We start from the raw sequence: 19,887 nt of genomic DNA, 5'->3' as shown, positions 1-19,887 counted from the left end.
CGGGTGGCGCGTACCTCAAGCAGCTCCAGGAAGCAGTGGTATGTTCCCCCTCCGGCTCCTATGTGGAGGTGCAGCCATGTGGCTCTGCACACTGCCCCATCCACAGGCGCTGCCTCTGCAGCTCCCATTCGCCGCAGTTCCCAGCCAATAGGAGTTGCAGGGGTGGTGCTTGGGGCAGAGGCAGCGCGCAGAGCCCCCTGGCTGACCCCCTGGCTGACCCTTAATGTAGGAGCTGGAGGGGGGACATGCTGCTGCTTCCAGAAGCCTCAGCACATGCATGCGGAGCGGCCTCCAACCCTGCTCCCTGGCTGGAGTGCAGAAGCAGGGCAAGCCCTAGACCCTGCTCCCCAGCAGGAGCTCGAGGGCCAGATTAAACCAGCTGGAGGGCCGGATATGGCCTGCAGGCCATAGTTTGCCCACCCCTGCTCTAGCTAGAAAAACCCAATATGTGGTTTCAATTTAATGTGTGTGTGTGTGTAATATGAAGGAAACAAATTTAGCTTCTCACCAGAGCACTGCCCCAGACCAGAGGTGGGCAAACTATGGCCCGTGGGCCACATCTGGCCCCACGGGACTCTCCTGCCTGGCCCCTGAGCTCCTGGCCTGGAGCACTAGCCTCCGGCCCCTCTCCTGTTGTCCCCCCTCCACCGCAGCCACAGCTCACTGCACCGCCAGCGCAATGCTCTGGGCGATGAGCTCCTGAGGCAGCGCAGCTGCAGAGCCCAGCCTGATCCGGTGCTCTATGCTGCACAGTGATGTGGCTGGCTCCAGCCGGGTGGCGCAGCTGCCTGTCCTGGTGCAGCCCCGCTGCCAGCCACCAGTGCTCCACGCAGCACGGTAAGGGGGCAGGGAGCAGGGGGGTTGGATAGAGAGCAGGAGAGTTCAAGGTGGTGGTGGATAGGGGTCAGGAAGGTCAGAGCGATGGGAACAGGGGGGTTGGATGGGGCAGGGGTCCCGGGGGGGGCAGTCAGGAAGGAGGGGGGGGTTGCATGCGGCGGCAGAGGGCAGTCAGAGGCAGGGGTTCTGGGAGCGGTCAGGGGACAGCGAGCAGAGGGGGTTGGATGGGGCAGGAGTCCGGGGGGTGGGGTGTTAGAGGACGAGAAGTGGAGGAGGGGACGGGGGACGACAGGGGCGGGAGCCGGGCCACGCCTGGCCGTTTGGGGAGGCACAGCCTTCCCTAACCAGCCCTCCATACAATTTCCGAAACCCAATGCGGCCCTCAGGCCAAAGAGTTTGCCCGCCCCTGCCCTATCCCCTGGGAGGTGGGTCCCAATGTTTGTATTTGCTTGTGGGGTTAGAAGATACCCAGTACATTTTTAAGCCTCCCAAAGACTAAAGTATAGGACGGGGAGTTTGGAGACCCAGGTACCATTCCCAGTTCTGTCACTGACTCACTGCACAGTCCTGGACATCTCATTAAGCAACCTGTGCCTCAATCTCCCCAGCTCTAAAACGGCCACCTTTGTCAACCAATTTGAGACACTTAAATGAAAGGCACTGTTGTGTGCAAGTTGTTTTCCTCTCGCACCTGAAAGGACACCTCCAGTATCCTTGTGCTCCATCATCATATGGGAGGCATTGGTTCAAACAAAAAGTGCCACCTCATTAGCCACAAAAGCCTGCAATCCATGGATAGTTCTTAGAAGTGTCCCATCCAAGTATTGATCAGCCCTGACCCTGTTTAGTCTGTAAAATTGTATGCGATTACATCATGCGTGGTGTTGCTTCAAACTCTTGTTTTGTGTGAAGTAGCAAACATAAAAGTGTCCAAAATGTTCTAACAAACTAGTACTACCGGTAGTAGCAAAATTAATTTCTGTACTACAAAATTTTAAAAATTCAGCTTTAAAAGAAGGAAAGTGACCTGTGATTTTATTCATTTTTCCTGGTATGACTCAAAACTACAGAATACAAGCCTGTAATTAGATGTGTTTGTATGATCATTGTTTGGCTTTTGAGGTAGACACCTTTCTCTCTGAACGTATCAGACACGACCACAGATCACCTCAGCATTAGCAGCCAGGAAGCAGGATGTGCCAGTCAAATGAGGAGAAGGAAGAAGATATGTAGAAACAGGAAATACAATGGTAAAAGATTTCTTTATGCAGCCAGAAAAAAAAAGTCAATGGGGAGAGAGATGAAATTCAGACATTTCAGTTTGTTTTGACTACAAGGATATTGAATATGAACTTTTGTTTCTCTCTCTTGATGTGGTACAAAAAATAGAAAGACACAAGATCTCCAGTGCACCAACATATTCAGAGTTTGACAGTATACTCAGATTAGTGAGAGGGGCCGCCTTAAGCTATCAGCTTCTCATCAACTGAACCTTTAAAAAAAAGGAGTGAGAGCAGTGTTACTAATTCTTATTGTTAAAGACAACAGTTCACATATTAACTGCTTTTAAAATGATGTAGTGCTGACTTCCTCAATCGGCAGACAGGTAGCTCAGTGCCTCTTCTTTTACCTAACAAGAACACAGTGAAATTAATTTGACTCTTGTCAGTTTCCAGACTGCCATTCAGATCCTTGCAGGCAGCAGTGAAAACTGCCAAGAACCACATTAATATCATGCTGCTGCTGTTTGGGAAAGCTTTGCAGAAGCAAGCACTGAAGTTATTCATGTGGGGAGAACCAAACAGAGTAATTTTATGGAGTAGAGGTACTGGAGTAGAATTGAGACCCTACCTCCATCCCTGCAGCAGCAGGACGTAGAATGCAAGAGGTAGGAAAGGAGAGAAGACAAGTCTCCTTTCTAGCAGCTAGAGCAGGCCAAGTTTTTAACTTTCAGCCTAAATTGAATCAGACACCCAGAGCTCTAGCCAGAGGATAATATAAAAGATGGAGCACCCAAGCTCCCTGGTGAAAATCACATCATCTTACCCATTCCCAAGAGCTAACAGGGCTGGGAGATTGGTCCTTTATACAGGGCACTGTCCCTGGACCTAATCTGGTGCACTTTCACAAATTTCATAACTATCACTGGAAAATATACACTTCCAGTTATTAAGCGTTCAATATATTCAGGGCTTGAACAAAGTAATTGTATATTGAAGGGACACAGTCAATTCAAATGTTCATTTCATGCATCTGAAGAAGTGGGTTCTTTACCCAAGAAAGCTTATGCCCAAATAAATCTGTTAGTCTTTAAGGTGCCACTGGACTCCTCGTTGTTTCAATCAACTCAGAAGTCACACTTCTGTCTGAAAATCTAACTACTGTTAGATGTAACATCTATCTTACGAAAACTGAAATAAGAATGTTTTCCATTTAACTTTGCACACCTGACAGCATTTTGTGTTTGGTCCGTTTCCCTATTTTCCTTGTATAGTTTAAGTTAGTCAGTTTGCAATTTCCAGTCTTGTTTTACACGTTAAGAGAAGAAACATGTTTCAAAAATAGGAAAATACAACTGTAAAAACAACAAAATTTGGCATCAAGATTCAAGGCAGTTATAGTACATGAAACTATCTTTTTAAAACTAATTGGAAGTTGTGTGTCATATTAGCAGAAATATTCTATTGATTTTTTTTTAAATGGTAGCTAATCCACTTTTCTAGAGTAGCACTTCAGAGCAAATGCATATAAATTACACTGTATTAGCTAAAATTTAACAGGTAAACCAAGGTGCCCCATTTTAAATTATATTTATAAAAGAAAAGATAACATGTTTTAAAAGTTATAACCATAGGGGCAGCCTAAAATTCCTCCTTACCTGTAAGGAGTTAAGAAGCTCAAGTAACCTGGTTGGCACCTGATCAAAGGAACGAATAGGGACCAAAGATACTTTCAAATCTGGGGGAGGAAGAAGAGGCTTTGTGTTGGGGGTTGTTTTGTTTTTTTTTCTGTGGGCCGTTCGCTCTTGGGACGAAGAGGGACTGGACATCAATCCATGTTCTCCAAATCTTTCTGAACAAGTCTCTCATATTTCAAACTTGTAACAGTCAGGCAAGGCGTATTAGTTTACCTAAAGCTCATGCTCAAATAAATTGGTTAGTCTCTAAGGTGCCACAAGTACTCCTTTTCTTTTAGTTTACCTTTGTTTTCTCAACTTGTGAATTTTCCCTTTGCTAGAGGAAGGTTTATCCCTGTTTTGTTGTAACTTTGAAACTAAGGCTAGAGGGGGTTCCTCTGTGCTCTTTGAATTTTCTGCTACTCTGTAAGGTTAACTAACAGCCTAAGTTTACAGAGATTATTCTTTTACCTTTTTCTCTTTAAATAAAATCCTTCTTTTTAAGAACCTGACTGATTTTTCCATTGTTCTAATACCCAGAGGTTTGGGTCTGTAGTCCCTTTGGTTTGGGTCTGTAGTCCCTTTGTAACCAAATGGTGAGGATATATGCTCAAGCCTTCCCCAGGAAAGGGAGTGTAGGCGTGGGGGAATAGGACTCCAAGTGGTCCTTTCCCTGACTGTTTGTTAAATCACTTGGTGGTGGCAGCGATCCCAAGGCAAGAAAGGGAATCTGTCCTTGGGGAAGTTTTAACCTAAGCTGGTAAGAATAAGCTTAGGGGGTCCTTCATGTGGGTCCCCACATCTGTACCCCAGAGTTCATAGTAGGGAAGGAACACTGACAGTTACATACTAGTGCACAGCCATAGTACTTCATTCATACTCAAATCCTGCACTAGAAGGTATTCAAAACAATTTAGCACTTATACAGCACTTTACAACTTCAAAGTCCTGTACAAATATTAACTAAGTAATAGCCCTAAACACAATTCTTTTCTTTCCTCTGAGCAGTATAAAATGGTACAGAAAAGCAATTTAAACTATACAAAAACATACAGAGCATTTTAACTTCACAGGGAATAAAGCTTTTGGCAAGAACAGCTATTTCTAATTATTTATTTCATTACTGTTATTGCACTTGGGCCTATATGAAATCGATGAACTGACAGATGACCTCACATCAAGTAAAGACAACACGAAATGTGAATAGAGTAGGAAGAGCATTAAAGCAGGATTACCTACAATGTACTACATCCAACACTATTTTCAATTTCTGAAATACTGAGTTTTTAGAAAACACATTGTGTGGAGGCGTTTGTGGCCACAAAATTATACCCTTAAACGAACCTACAAGATGCAAACCCAGGGTAAAACTAGATTACAGCATTCATAACAGACTTTTCATTATGGTCACCATATACATGCTTCAATTTGCAAGGCATATGAAAATAGAATTATAACAAGATGGAGTAAACCAGATTTTTAAAAATGAAAAAGGTATAGGGGCAAGTAAATTTTAAAAAAATATATTATACCATATCACAATCAGCCACAGAGTTCTCAAAACAACTGAAATGCAGATGTGCTTCAACAATCTATTATACTTCGGGCCTCTGCTACTAACCTTTTCCCCAGTGCTATACTTTTAATTCTGTCAAAATACAAAAAGCCAAACCCAATACAGATATAAAAATTTTGGCACTATTCCGTGTATGTCATGTGACTCTCAAAACCATATCTTTGAGTATTATAAATGAGTTATCAAAGCAAATTGATATATTATGTAAACAGGAAGCTATTAAAGGGGGAAAAGCCTTCTGACTTTATAGGAACAGAGCAACTGCCATACTGAATCAAACCAATAGACAATCTAATCCACCTCTAATTCTACAGATTTGAAAATCTGTATGAAAATACAGATTCAAGAATCCGATATTCCAAACCAGAATTGTGTTTCTTAACCCCGATCTAAAAAGAGAGAATAGAAAGATCCTAACATTTTCAACCAGAACTCAAACAGAATTACTCAGTATTCAAACACTGACAAAGTTGTAACCAAAATTCTCTGCATCTTATTTCAAACCATTTTTGTACAATGTATAGATGTAGTTAGATAATACTGTATGAGTGGAGTTAAAAATAAATTGAGAGAGTCTACCTTCAACACAAAAATCTTTGGAAAAATGTTTCACAACAATTGCAAGAACATACCAAAACCAGATGTAAAACAGATGTGGCTTTAATCATTGTATGAAGCTTGTAGTTTAATGCAGTCCTATGATAAATGACATGACGGCACCTTTTACTGAAAATGGAGCTCAGCAAACTCATGTTTAATCAAAAACAGTATCCTCAAGGAGAACAGAAACTTCAGAAGGCAGACCCATATGCGCCATTTTGTGTGCGTGGAGGGGTTGGAGGGTACAGATCAGTGGTGGCCAACCTGAGCCTGAGAAGGAGCCAGAATTTACCAATGTACATTGCCAAAGAGCCAGAGTAATACATCAGCAGCCCTCCCTCCATCAGCTCCACCCCATCCCAGCACCTCCCACCCACTGGCAGCCCCACGGATCAGCACCTCCCCGTCCCTCCCTGCACCTCCTGATTAGCTGTTTCGTGGTGTGCAGGAGGCTCGGGGAGGGGATGGGAAGGGGTGGAGTGGGGACAGGGCCTGTGGCAGAGCCAGTGGTTGAGCAGTGAGCACCCCTGGCACATTGGAAAGTTGGTGCCTGTAGCTCCAACCCCAGAGTTGGTTCCTATACAAGGAGCCACGTATTAACTTCTGAAGAGCCGCATGTGGCTCCGGAGCCACAGGTTGTCCACCCCTTTATAGATGTTTCACACCGTTTACTGACAATAAATATTTTCATTAAAAATGTACTGAATAAGTATTTCTGTGCTCTCTATTGTTATATCATCATCTTCGTATTTCTCAGCGCTGCTTGCTTTCTCCTCGGTTGTTTAGCAAATAATCCTGTGCCCATAACACCAGTTTGCCATTAGAGAAATAACTGATATCAATCTCAGGATTAGGATGTCAGTGAAAAAATCAAACAGGAGGCAATAAACTCTAAGGCGGCAAACCCCTGCAGCAAAAAATAGTTTTATAATTAGTAGCGATATTAAGGAAAACCAAGATTAACATGGTAAGCATAAATTGCTCATTCTACATTGAAAGATTTTTCCCACTCATTGAAGAACTAGCAAATTTAAGCATCAGTATAAGATAATTAAGGTAGTCTAAACCTTCCTTATTCCCACACCATTTGTAATCATAACCATGATAAGGAGTACTTGTGGCACCCTAGAGACTAACCAATTTATTTGAGCATAAGCTTTCGTGAGCTACAGCTCACTTCATCGGATGCATACTGTGGAATATACAGAAGATTTTTTATACACACAGACCATGAAAAAATGGGTGTTTATCACTACAAAAGGTTTTCTCTCCCCCCACCCCACTCTCCTGCTGGTAATAGCTTATCTAAAGTGATCACTCTCCTTACAATGTGTATGATAATCAAGGTGGGCTGGAAATGGGTGGGACTCGACTAGAAGAAATTCAACAGTCCTGGTAAATAATAATAATGGATTAAGCAGGGTTAAATTTCCACTTGTCCCATCACCACCCAAAAATTAATTATCTGGCTTAAAAAAAAAATCTACCAAATTTCTTTATAATCATGCAATTTGTTTCACCTTTTAATATGTTGACTGTTGAGAATTTGAAAGAGCAACACACACAGCACTGAGGCAACAGTTATCAAAGCTCAGTTTAGATGGACAGGTCATGTTATCAGAACAGGTGATGAGAGGCTCCCGAAATATGTCCTCTATGGAGAACTGAAACTTGGAAAGTGCACAAAAGGTGGTCACCATAAATGCTTTAAATACAGCAATAAGCAGACTCTCAACTTGTGCAGCACAAATATTGATAACTTTGAAGACACAGTCAAGGATGGATCTGAATGAAGAGCAACTATCAATAAAGGCTGTAGGTAATCTGAGAAAGACTGATGCAAAAAACTGACTGAAAAAAGGCCAAGCATCATTCAGAGTCTTCAAGGGAAGTCCACGCATTCCTATGTGACATCTGTTCATGACCTTGCTCCTGGCAGATCAGACTATACAGCCACAAAAGAATATATGAGATGCCGTGACATCATGATCAGGTACAACCACCATACTAAATGAAAAGCAAACTATTTACAAAAATAAAAATCTGAATATTTTCTTGCCAACAAATAAGGATCCATTTCTGAGGTATAAGCCAGTGTTATTTTGCATAATTTCTGATGGCTTTAACGAGTTCTCACTCCAAGAAAATAAAGGTACTCACCAGCTACCGTGGTTTGAGTTTATTACTTTTGCAGATTCCCACTTTAAAGTCAAGTGCACAGCTCCCACAAATGAGGATTACTGAGGCAACTCTCAAAGCAACAGTATTACTTCTGAATATAAACAAAAAGATCACCTTTCCCCAGACAATAGGGTTTTACTACATAGGAAAATCATTCACAGATTATAACAGCATGAAAAGGTAAAAATATTATATTTACTTAATTTCCCTCCCTCCCTACCACATACTGAAACAGACAAGGCAAAGTCCAGGATTTCTGGAATTGTGTGAGGTAAGAAAAGAATTGCTCTAACATGTTCTTTTACAGTATTTAAAAAAACTCAGAAGTGTCAGATATCATTAACCTCTAGTTTTCATGAAAGACCAACTTCACTCTAATAACACACCAATGAACCAGTAATATTTATCTTTACAGAACTAGAGGTAAATTAAATTGTCTTTAACTAGGACATTTTATGTTCAGACACCAAAAATCAAAGAGACGATATGAAACATCTGCCAGTAATTCCTATGAATCTAAAATACTGCATGCTTTCTTACAGCCCTCTGGAGTACTGATTTGGCAACCCTTGTGCCTCGATTTATTGGAAATATATTTTGCATTTACGGGTTGGGAAGCCATGTGTTTTCCAAAATACTCAGCAGGAAGTAATTTTGGTGAAATCTCCCCCCCCCCCCCCACCTGCATAAGTGCATTCAAATGTGGGTTATAGACTTGATAAAATTGGGGGGTGGACAGAAAACTGGAGGCCAGAGGGGCAGGGGCAGACAAATCAGATGAACAGCCAGGAGAGGAGAACTAGTCTGTATGGGAGGAGGGGGAGAGACACAACACTGGGAGGACGGCAGACTGGGACTCTGCAGGGAGACTAAGACTGACTGGGCAAGGAAACTGGGACTGGTATGAGAAGCCTAAGGACTGGGACTGTATAAGCAAGGGGAACGGAACTGTGACAAGGAAGCAGGAGTGGGGAAAAGACAGGATTGGAACAAGGACAGAATGCAGGGGATGGAGCAGAAGACAGGCAGAAAGGTCTGTGCAACCTTAATGCAGCCCCCCTTTGTGCATGGGCATTATGATACAGTCTTAATTACATGGTCACATACTATTTTCCCCCCACAGGACCCTTGCCTCATTCAGTGCACAGGATGGATGGTGTTCAATTAATGAGCAGCTATTCAATACTGTATTTTCTCTTCATTGTGCAATATGCAAATCTGCTCTGGGGATGAATCAGGGTTACGTAGTGAAGTAGGCTGTTGTCTGTAACACACCTGGCTCATTTGTTGCAGAAGTTGGAAGGTGTGCAGTGAATGCAGCTGGGGATTACAGGTAGAGAAAGGATGGTCTCATGGTCAAAGCAGTTGAATGTTGCCCTGAGAAACTGGATTCTACCCCTGCCTCTGCCACAGAATTTCTATGTGATGCTTGATAAGTCACTTAAACCAATCTTTTCACAGGTATTCACCAACTATGTGCTTCCTATTTTCGGGGTGCCTCACTTAATATCCGAGGGTCATATCTGCAGAAGTGCTGAGCACTCAGAGCTGGGCTTTGACATATTAAGTGCTATTTAATTCTACATATTCTGAAAAATCAGGTCCTAGGCATCTCAGATTGGGCACTCAAAATCAGTAAACACATTTGACCTTAATCTTTCTGTGCCTCAGCTCCCCAGCTGTAAAATGTGAATAATACCCTCAGCATCTCACAGCTGTGGAATAAATTAATGTTTATGAAGCATTCACTATAGTGATGAGTGCCAGAGAAAAGCTGACAAGGAAACGAATAATTCTGTTTTCAGCGCAAGGTTTGAATAGCATGCAGTAAATAAAGTCTACAGCCACACACTGAACGTGAGGTGAAGACAAAATATCGAATAGCTGCTTGTTAATTAAGGACTGTCTTCCCATACACTGAATAAGACAGGAATCTTGTGCAAAAAACAGTATGAGATCATGTAATTAAAGACCATATCATAACGCATATGCACAAGAGATATGAATTAAAGGTTGCATAGGCAACCTTAATTCTGGCATTTCCTTAAGTCTGAATGCTTGACTTTATAATCTCAAGAACCCAATATCTTTTCTGCAAAAACTAAGAGAAGCTCATTTCCCATTAAACTATTTCTCTTCTGAGCAGGCAAGTTTTGAGAGCATTACATGGTCAATGCTTTTATCCTATGTGGGATGAGGAGTAAATGCTTTAAGTTACATAACAGTAACACTACTGATTGGTGAAGGATCATAATTCTCTCTCCTTAAAGACACCCCCAGCCTCTGAAGGTAGAAAGGAAGATGATGGCATGAAGGGAAAAAAAGTTGTTTCAGAGTGGAAGCAGGGTGTTCTTTCCCCACTTCCACAAGGATATATTAAAAAAACACACTTGTCGACACTATGCAAAGCTATTTTATAAAAAAGAACACTGTATGATACCACTAAATGGCTTCTCTAAATACCTATAATTTAGAGATCTAAAGAAATATTTTAACTCAATTTTTAGCCCACATAACCAAACTGTAAACCCCTAAGATGCATTTATAGCATGAATGTCGATAATGAACACCAATGGTTCAAGGAGAAAGTATACTGCACAGCCCATAATCTTCAAGTAAATGCATAGCTACAAATTCAGGTAGTTTGGCTGATATCATAAAGCATGAAATTCCAGCATGATTAATTATTAAAGAGAAGAACCCCTGAATAGAGTTACACCTTGTAAACTATCACATCACATTGTTATTTTTAGCAAATTCAATATAATTTGTAAAGTTTGCCACACACCTCTAATTCTTTACTGCTGTTTTCTGTTATTGAAGAAACCAATTATGTCAGCTTCAGTCGAGAGCTAAACCATCAGTTTAAAATTACTTGCTTAAAATAATTTGTTTTGCTAAATGGGAGCACATGGGAGCCAAGTCTGTCATCAGTAGAATGCCACTGAATTCAACTCAGTTCAAAGAAAAGCTTTTCCATTTAAAGTCTCATTGGCCCAAAACCTAGAGCATATAAACTGTAAAACAATGTGCTGATCAAGAAACTTACAAGAGATTAACTGTAAATGGTTACAAAATAACGTAAATATTCAACGTGTAACTAACATAAATTTGCTGCCTTCAAGCATAAGTTCAATCGAAGAGGAAGGGGTGTTGGAAATAGAATGAGGGGAACATCAAGGGTGACCAGATTGCAAGTGTGAAAAATCAGGACGGGGTGGGGAGGGGTAATAGGTGCCTATATAAGACAAAGTCCCTAATTTCGAGACAGTCCTAATAATATTGGGATGTCTGATCACCATAGGAACATCCACACAATTTTTTCCTATCCTCTTGATATCCCATTCAACATGCTTGCAGGACTAAAGCATTCTCATACCAGTTTTACTACCCCCAACCTTTTCCCCCCCAACATGGTTGTCCCATTACTTCCAGTAACGTATCTATAGCATGCCTGTAGATAGCAAGTACTTGATCATGAAAAACCAGTTTGATATATAGTGGTACGAAATCTTAAAGGACAGCCTAGAATCAAATATAACTGGGAAATGGAGAGGAGTTTATTAGAAGACTAGATTTTTTTAAAAGGTCAGTTTAACAATATACAGAAGTGAGACTATTATTATTTATTATTGTATTGCAATAGTGCCTAGGAGGCCCAGGCAGAGACCAGGACCCCAGTGTGCTAGCCGCTGTACAAACACACACAAAAGATTGCCTCTGCCTCAAAGAGTTTAGACCAGTAACGCAAAGCTTAACTCTCTAGTAAACAGTAATATGATCAGGATTCATTAAATAAATGTGCCAGTGTACATTCAAACCTCACATTTCACTTTTCTCTTCACATACCACTTAGTGTAAAAAAGGAGAAATTAAGAGAACTAAGACAACGTTACTGAAACATTATCCTGGGTTATTTCTGTTAGCCAAGACCAAGGATCCAGCAGTCATGTCTGGAGTTCAGACATTATCCAGGGCACCAGAAATTGGAAGCATCACAGAAAGCAAAGACTGGGGAGCAAGCACTTTGCACAATTAGAGACCCTGTTGATAGCAACTGGAGATCAGATCCCAATGTGACCATATTCAAATAGCTAGAGTCTTGTCCAAAGGCTATGCAGCCATTGTTGCTAAACTGCTAGGTTTGGGTGAAGAAGTAGGCTTCTTCCTCATCTCTTCTCTCCCACAACCACTCTTAGAATCTCTGAACAAAGCAGTGTTCAGGTCTTGCTGGGGATGGGTGGGTGCGTTTGGTCCCAAGAGTCTGAAGTACTTTCATCAAATGGATTGCTAATTAGGGAGCCTAATGAAGACAATTCAAATTGTCAATATTGTAAACTATTTCATTTTAGCAGAAACATCTAGATATTTGGATTTTAAAGAGTTATATGGTATAAGGCCAGAAGGGACCATCAAATCATCTAGTCTGACCTCCTGCACACCAGAGTTCACTAAAACCCGCCCTGTTACCCCTAGGTTGAGCCCAATAACTGGGATTCAGGGTGGATAAAAAACAATGTTTGTTACTGGAAAAAAATTTAAAAGAAAACAGAATTTGTTCCATTTTTTTTATTTTGTTATCGAAATAAGAAATTTTTCTTTTTAAAAATAAACATATTTAAAATGAAATCTGAATTTAATACAAAATATGTTAAGGCCTACACCTATACTATATCAGCTTAAAACGTATAAATATGCTGAATGCTTGAGCCTCTATCAAAAACTATGAGGTAAAGGCTGCTTTTCTATATAAAGAAAGAATGGGGGGGGTAAATCTAACGTTTAAGTTCAATATTCATAAATATGGCACAATAGCTCATGTAGGACTTGTTTAGTTTAATAAAAATTAATTTTGTGTGATGTTTTGTGTGTTTAATTAAATTCCAGTTACCATCCTAATGCAGTTTAACACAAAACATTAGCAAAAAGTTAACTATCTAGTAAATAAGCACTATACCATTCACCATTTTCTAACACACTAAAAAACATACAATTAATAAGCCTGAAAATATTAAGCTATATAATAGCTTAAATAAATGTATATAGTTACAGTGAACTCTCCAAGGTAACAAAAAGATACACCAAATCTAGTGTAAAGGATTTAATACAGTGGTCCCCAAACTTTTTATCTTGTGCCCCCATTTATGGAGCTGGGAGTGGGACCATGGCTCCAGGAGCGGGGGGATGCGGACCAGGATAAGGGGGCTGAGGCTGGGGCCACAGCTGGGAGCGGACCCTCAGCCACAGGGCTGAGGCCTGCAGCCGCAGCCGGGACCCTGGGCTGGCAGGGAGCAGATCCCCCAGCACACAGCCAGCAGCAGGGGCTAGAAGCGAAACTATGCAGTACTCCCCCTCCGCACCCTGTGGGGGCTGGTCCCGGCCCCAGCCACAACCCCTAGAACTTTACTCCACACCCCCGGGGAGGGGCATCCGACAGATTGAAGACCTCTGATTTAGTAGTAAATCAGCATGTTTTAATGGTCACATCAACCAATGAGAATCCACCTTTCTTCAGAAAATAAAGGAAGTACAAACAGAAACATTGATTTAAATTGTTTATTTAAATTGAGGTTTTCCACATTGTGATTTAGAATCACTGATTCAGATTGCTTTGATTTAAGTCAATCCACCCTGCCTGAATTAGACTCAAGTATTACAGCCATCAGGAAACTAAACTATCATTTGCCAAAAGTAGAGAACAGGAGAGACTACGGTGCACCAATGCCCACGCCTGTGCAATGTCAGGGAACGGATTTGGTGAGCTATACCCTCATAAGCTTAGCATTGTGAACATAGTTTGAGTAGAGATCCAGCACTTCTTCCTCCCAATCTGAGCTCATCTGAACTGAACAGTATTATGAAATGAATATTCATGATATAATAACCCAAAGGAGTTTTATTTAAAACAATTATTTAATTTTAGTAGGGTTATGACACTGGTTTTGTGGCTTTTTTTTTGCCAACATTTCTTAACTACATGAGCCATACTGAGTTTCTCAAGACACGTTATATTTCATTAGATAATCTCATCTAAAATGTCAGCAACTGATAAAACTACTGTGAAGACACCCTATAGAACAGCTGTAGAACGAAGCCAATTACATTAATCCGCCTCAGTGTATGTAACCTTATAATGTATAGAAGTGTGTTTTGCTAACATTTTAGTCCTGTTTCTTATATTACCAAAATATTTTCCCTGACTTTGTTAATGATATACCATTTTAAAAGGTGGCCCTGACGCTGGACAGATGTTACTGGATATCTGGTCAACTGTTTGCAAGTGAAATTGCAAAGACACAGTGGGACAGAGATTGCAATCACATGGGCTAAATTATGTTTTGAAAACGGCATGCAAAATTATGGTGCTTTACAAATTAGTAACATAATACACTCAATGACATTTCTTATTACTTGTGTCATTACACATGTAGTTTGGGCATGACCTGCAATTACTTCTAAGGTAAGACAAAACTTCTTGAACAATCACTGAAAGACAATATGTTATTGTGTTTACACAGTATATTAAGAATCTCAGAGTGTAAAAATTTTCAGTGTTTATTCTTTATAAGTAAATAGGAACATCTGCTTTCAATTTACTCCCCAAAAACCTATCAAACTACCGGTAAGGGACCCATGTTTATTCTGTGGAAGCACAACATCTCTTTTGGAAAAGTTATTAAAATGTTACAAAAACAAACAAACAATCTGGTAGGGTAGCAGTCTCAAAATATCTTTACCTTAAGTATTGGTTTAATACATAAAACAGTGAGAGAAAATTTAACCAAAGTAGTATTGTGCCATCACATCCATTATTTATTTGTGGTTTACTTTTGGATGTTAGGAAATAAAATGTTAACTGCCTGAGTATAGCTGATCTTGGAACTGCTTAAAAGCAGGTACAGTAATGAAATTTATTAACTTCTGTTTCCAAGGTGTTTTTTAGCTCAAGACTTGGTGTGAATGTAGTGCATTTACTACACTAACATAAAACCACTATGACATTCACCCAACCCATGTACAGAATTGGGAAATATAATAAATTCACAGTTTTATACGAACTGCATCTACTGTTCTGATTAACATTGCTTGAGAAACAACAGGGTTTTAAAAAGTGAATTAGGGAGCCAAAGTTTCATAGAACCTTGCTTTTCACAAAGAATAGCAGTAGTAAAATACATTTGTTTTAGGACTTCTTCCCATTTACAGTATAAAAATACCAATTTCAAGACTTACACTGACTATCCAAGTAAATTTGATCTTATAGCTGTAATCTCTACATCCTAAGACTCCCCCTACTGACCCGACTTCTTTTTTAGGTTCACTTATATCAGATCTTGCAGTCAAGCCCATTGAACCCGTGAAGATTAGGCCTGGTCTACACACAGTTTTTGTATGGTATAACTATGTCAGTTAGGGGTCCGGTTTTTTAAAACCAATATAGTTATACTAGTACGACCCCCTAGCGTGGATTCAGTCATAGCGATATGGTGCTTTATACTGGTATAGATTATTCCTCTTCCTATATGGTAATAAGTTATACCAGTATAACTGCATCCACACGAGGCAGGTTTACTGCTTTTATCTCTTTCAGTATAGTGAAACTCAAACTTTTGTGTAGACAAGCCCATACACATGTACTTATCTTTATACAATGTGAGTAGTCTAGTCTTATTGATTTTAATGGAACTACTAACAGCACTTAAAGTTAAGTACATGTGTAAGTTTTTTTCAGGATTGGGGGCCTTAGCTGTACATCTTCAAGGTACAAAACTGTCTTTTTTAGGTACATGGTGCTCCCAGCAAACTATGAGTACTATATATAAGTAGACTCCACATGACTGTAAATAGAATTAAGTACGACTTTCCACCCAAAGGAAATTGATGTGAGACGGAAAAGACAGAAATTGAAATAAATTTATACTGCGTGCGCAACTGATATTCAGATGTTAGGAACAGCTGTATGATATTTTTCTCCCATATTCAAGCCTCATCCAAAACAAAGAATCATCATAAAATATGTTCCACCAAAAATGGAAGAAGACACCTGTAGTGGCCTTCCCAAAATAGATTTAAGCACAGCTTCTCACTCAGGAAAAAAGAAAATACACAGCTTTCCATTCACTATTTAGAAAGTTTCATTGCTCATTGTTATGACGATGCATGAAGTGTATGGTGTGCGTTGCTATTTATTAGCATTTACGGTTCTTGAACAATTACAATGCAAATATTAATCACAATAGATGGGAACACTTGTGGAAACAAGAATTCCCATAATTGTTTTTAAAAGTACAATAAATGAACAGCATTTTAAACAATAAAAAGGACAACCCCTTAACAGATTTTTCAACCTTATTCATTAGTCGCATTTATACATACATACTAGACAACTGAGCATTCATTCTCTGATTATATTTACATACTCTTCCGTACAAGATTATTATGGTATGAATAAAACAAGGAACATTTTATCTGTCCATTGAGGTATATTAATTAAATAAACAAGCCAGATTTTTCCTGAACAGTATGGCTTTTTTATTACTATCTGTAATTATCCTTAATTATTTTTTCCCAAATACGATATGGCATACAGACTATAAAGTTAAACCATGTAAAGAACCAAATGGAAAGATTTAAATAAACTAACACCCTGTCAACACAGCCAATACACTTGTGAATGTACTTGATAGATTTGGAAGTTATTTAAAATAAAACACAGTACAGTTTATTTTTAGCTAATGTCCTTGGAACCAAGGCACCACAAACTAATTTTACAGAGAAACAAGGAAGAGATTAGCTCAAATATCAACAATGAACAAAAATGAATACATAAAAGAAACTGAAGTTGAAGGCTAATAGCATGGCTGAAGCCTTCCAAGATTAGCTGAGATATTCTTTATACAACCAGACAGTAAAATAAATGTAGGGAAAATTCCCCCGTATAATGCTTTAAGAAAACACAAGTTCTACATTCCAGGTAATAACTTCATAAGCATTCCTTACATAATATTCCTTGATATGCCCTTCCCATCCAATATTTTCATTATTTTATCCAAAAAAGACATGTACAAGACAAACATTTTTGTCTGAAAAGGTTTTGCCTCTGGCTACAAGTAACATCTAAGATTATTGGTTTCAGAGTAACAGCCGTGTTAGTCTGTATTCGCAAAAGGAAAAGGAGTACTTGTGGCACCTTAGAGACTAACCAATTTATTTGAGCATGAGCTTTCGTGAGCTACAGGTCACTTTTGGTTAGTCTCTAAAGTGCCACAAGTCCTCCTTTTCCATCTAAGATTATTGTAACTGAAAGAGAACAGAGCAAAAAGGATTTTTACAGGTGCTTCACTTAACACATTTGACAGTGCAGTCAGTTTCACTCGTCAGTGTGAAGCTTTCCCACAGCCATAGAAAAAAAGTTGTTGTTTTTTTCCTTTTTAAAGCAACGTGAGATTATAAAACCACAATACTCAGCAGTGGGGCTCGGAGGACCTGTTGCTACTTTAGTTCAGACACGATTTCCTTAATCGGCATGTTATATAATTTTAACATTAGCTTTAATAAAAAAAAAAAAATTAAGTCTAGCCAATTAAAAAGGGACATCAACGCCTTGACACATAAAAGCAAGCCGAACAGCCCTGGCGAGCCTGACAGCTCATCGGGCTGGCAAGATACTCGTGACTCCTCCAAGCCTCGAGGGCGTAGAGTCAGGCCGGGGGGGGAGCGGCGCAAGGGCTGCAGTAGGCAAGGCAGCTCATCTACTCCGAAGCGACTCCGGAGCGGGCCGCGCCCCTGCTCCAGAGCCCAGCCCAGCCCGCGCCCCGGGCTCCCCGCACTGACCCGGCGGCTGGGCGAGCAGCCCTGGCTCGCGGGCCCCGCCCGGGCGGCGCTGGGGGCAGGGCGGGGCGGGGGTGTGGCGCGCGGAAGATGGCAGTTACGGTCCCTCACCCGGCCCCGGCCCCGCGCTCACCGGCCTGCGTGGTGTCGCTCAGGTCGTGGTTGGCGGCGCTGCCCCGCGGATAGTCCCGCAGCTTCCTGCCGCTCAGGCTCAGCGACCCGCTCACCGCCGCCTCCTCCAGGGCCCGGTCCAGGGCCCGGCTCCACGAACCCGGCCCACAGGGACCCGCGGGAGCCCCACACGCAGCCGGGCTCCCGCCCGGCATCACCCCCGAGCTGCTCTCCACCGACACCAGCACCACGGCCGCCATTTCCCCCAGCCGCCGCCGCCGCCGCCACAGAGCTCCGGCTCCGCTGGGCAGTGCGCAGGCGCGGAGCCCTGAGCTGTGGAAACGAGCGCGCATGCCCGGAGGACGAGGGCGGAGTCCACTACACCGAGACTGACAGCATGCAGGGGGCATGCACGGCTGCATCAAGCCTCGGCGCTGGCCGGCAGATCAGTCAGGCGCTCTCGCGGCCCGGCTGGGCTCCTAGGGCTCTGCTCCCCCCCCGCGAGTGGCCGAGGATCCCGTCCTTCCTCCTCCCTGAGAGGCACCCTAGGGAACCTCTGTCCGCCCCTCAGGCATGGAACCTGGGGGGCCGAGCAGGCCTGGTCCACTGCACTCTTCTGTCTCCTCAAGGTGGAGGCCTCCCTGAGACCGGTGCTGCAGAGGGCCCTAAGCAGATAGGCCCTGCACTTAACCATTCAGTGAGACACAAAAGAGGACACTTCACCCCTCTCCCAGCTATGAGGCCACGGGGGCTGCATACAGCATAGCTAAGCAAAAGTAACCAAAGCAGAGACGTTTAAAGCTTTTCTTTCAAACAAACTGAGGTGCCAACAGGTACTCCTGACCCCCAGTGTTGGGGTCCTAGCCATAAAACCGATAGTGCTTATGCCTTAAGCCAGGAGCGGTGCTGTCGGTGCAGTTCTCTAGTCATAAAAACACTCAGACATACTCACCCATTTTGATTCAGGGCTGGTGTACACTTCACATTTAGGTTAACCTAGCTATATTGCTGAGACACGAAAAGAATTACTCCAGTAAGGCAGCCGCTGCCCTTTGCCGAAGGGGTTACCTACATAAATGGAAAGGGTTGTTCCGCCAATCTAGAAAGCCTTTTCACGAGGGTGCTATACTAGCATAGCTGCAGCTGTAATGTCCATAGTGCAGAGATGTCCTGAGAGTACATTGATTTAACAATGAGGTTTCGTATAGATTTAGGCCACAGAAAGTATTTCTGAGTCATGGGCTAGATTCTCAAGTATAAACAGGTACAGCTCCACTGGAACGAGCAGAGCTCTGCTGGTTTACAATAGTTGAGATTATGTCCTAGTGTTTTTATGCCAATATGCATCTGCAGGTCTTTTATAGTTCTTAGATATGAACATGCAATCTCTGAGACCCTAGGTTTTGCACGAGGCTGCTCTCTCAGGCTATGGATGAGGAGCAGGGATTTTGCTACAAGATTCTTTGCCTCTGGCACGTTAACTCCCAAACACTACAAAACTCACTGTCCTTATATGGCTGCAGTTATTTTTGGAATTACAAATTTAATGCAACTCTGTACTGGAGAAATGATTACATATCCCTTTTTTCACAGGCAAAGATTTCTGCCCAGGTTTTAACACAGAAAAGCAACAGGTGTTAGTTTGATGCAAATCCTAAACCTTTGCTCTATCAATGTTCAAATCCAATGTTCACAGTCATTCCAGCCCTTCAAAAAAAAAAGAAAAAAAACACCGGAAGATAAGTTTCAACACATACTTGTTTAGCACCTATAGGTATCTGCAAGTAACTTCTTCCACTGACCTAATGATATTTGGTCCACAAGCTTTAAAAAAAATAAGGGGGGAAGGCAGTTC

General features: G+C 41.6%; 1 protein-coding gene across 6 annotated transcripts in view; it reads right to left on the bottom strand.

The window, feature by feature from the left end:
• The window catches only part of LRCH3 (leucine rich repeats and calponin homology domain containing 3), a 101,297-nt gene extending 82,260 nt beyond the window's left edge, over positions 1 to 19,037 (bottom strand). For 2 of the 6 annotated variants that reach the window (XM_084638275.1, XM_084638276.1), the window contains exon 1: positions 18,055 to 19,037. In XM_084638275.1, the coding sequence (XP_084494401.1) occupies positions 18,055 to 18,454 (400 nt within the window). In that variant the 5' untranslated portion in view covers positions 18,455 to 19,037. The remainder of the gene's footprint in view (positions 1 to 18,054) is intronic. The other 4 variants (XM_084638273.1, XM_084638274.1, XM_084638272.1 and 1 more) reach the window with 3 other exon arrangements.
• Between the last annotated feature and the right edge of the window lie 850 nt (positions 19,038 to 19,887).

Source organism: Lepidochelys olivacea, assembly GCF_965140295.1.
Source record: "Lepidochelys olivacea isolate rLepOli2 genome assembly, chromosome: 9".
Taxonomy (NCBI): Eukaryota; Metazoa; Chordata; order Testudines; family Cheloniidae; genus Lepidochelys; species Lepidochelys olivacea.
The sequence above is the reverse complement of the archived record's forward strand: the minus strand, read 5'-3'. Positions and strand labels throughout refer to the sequence as shown.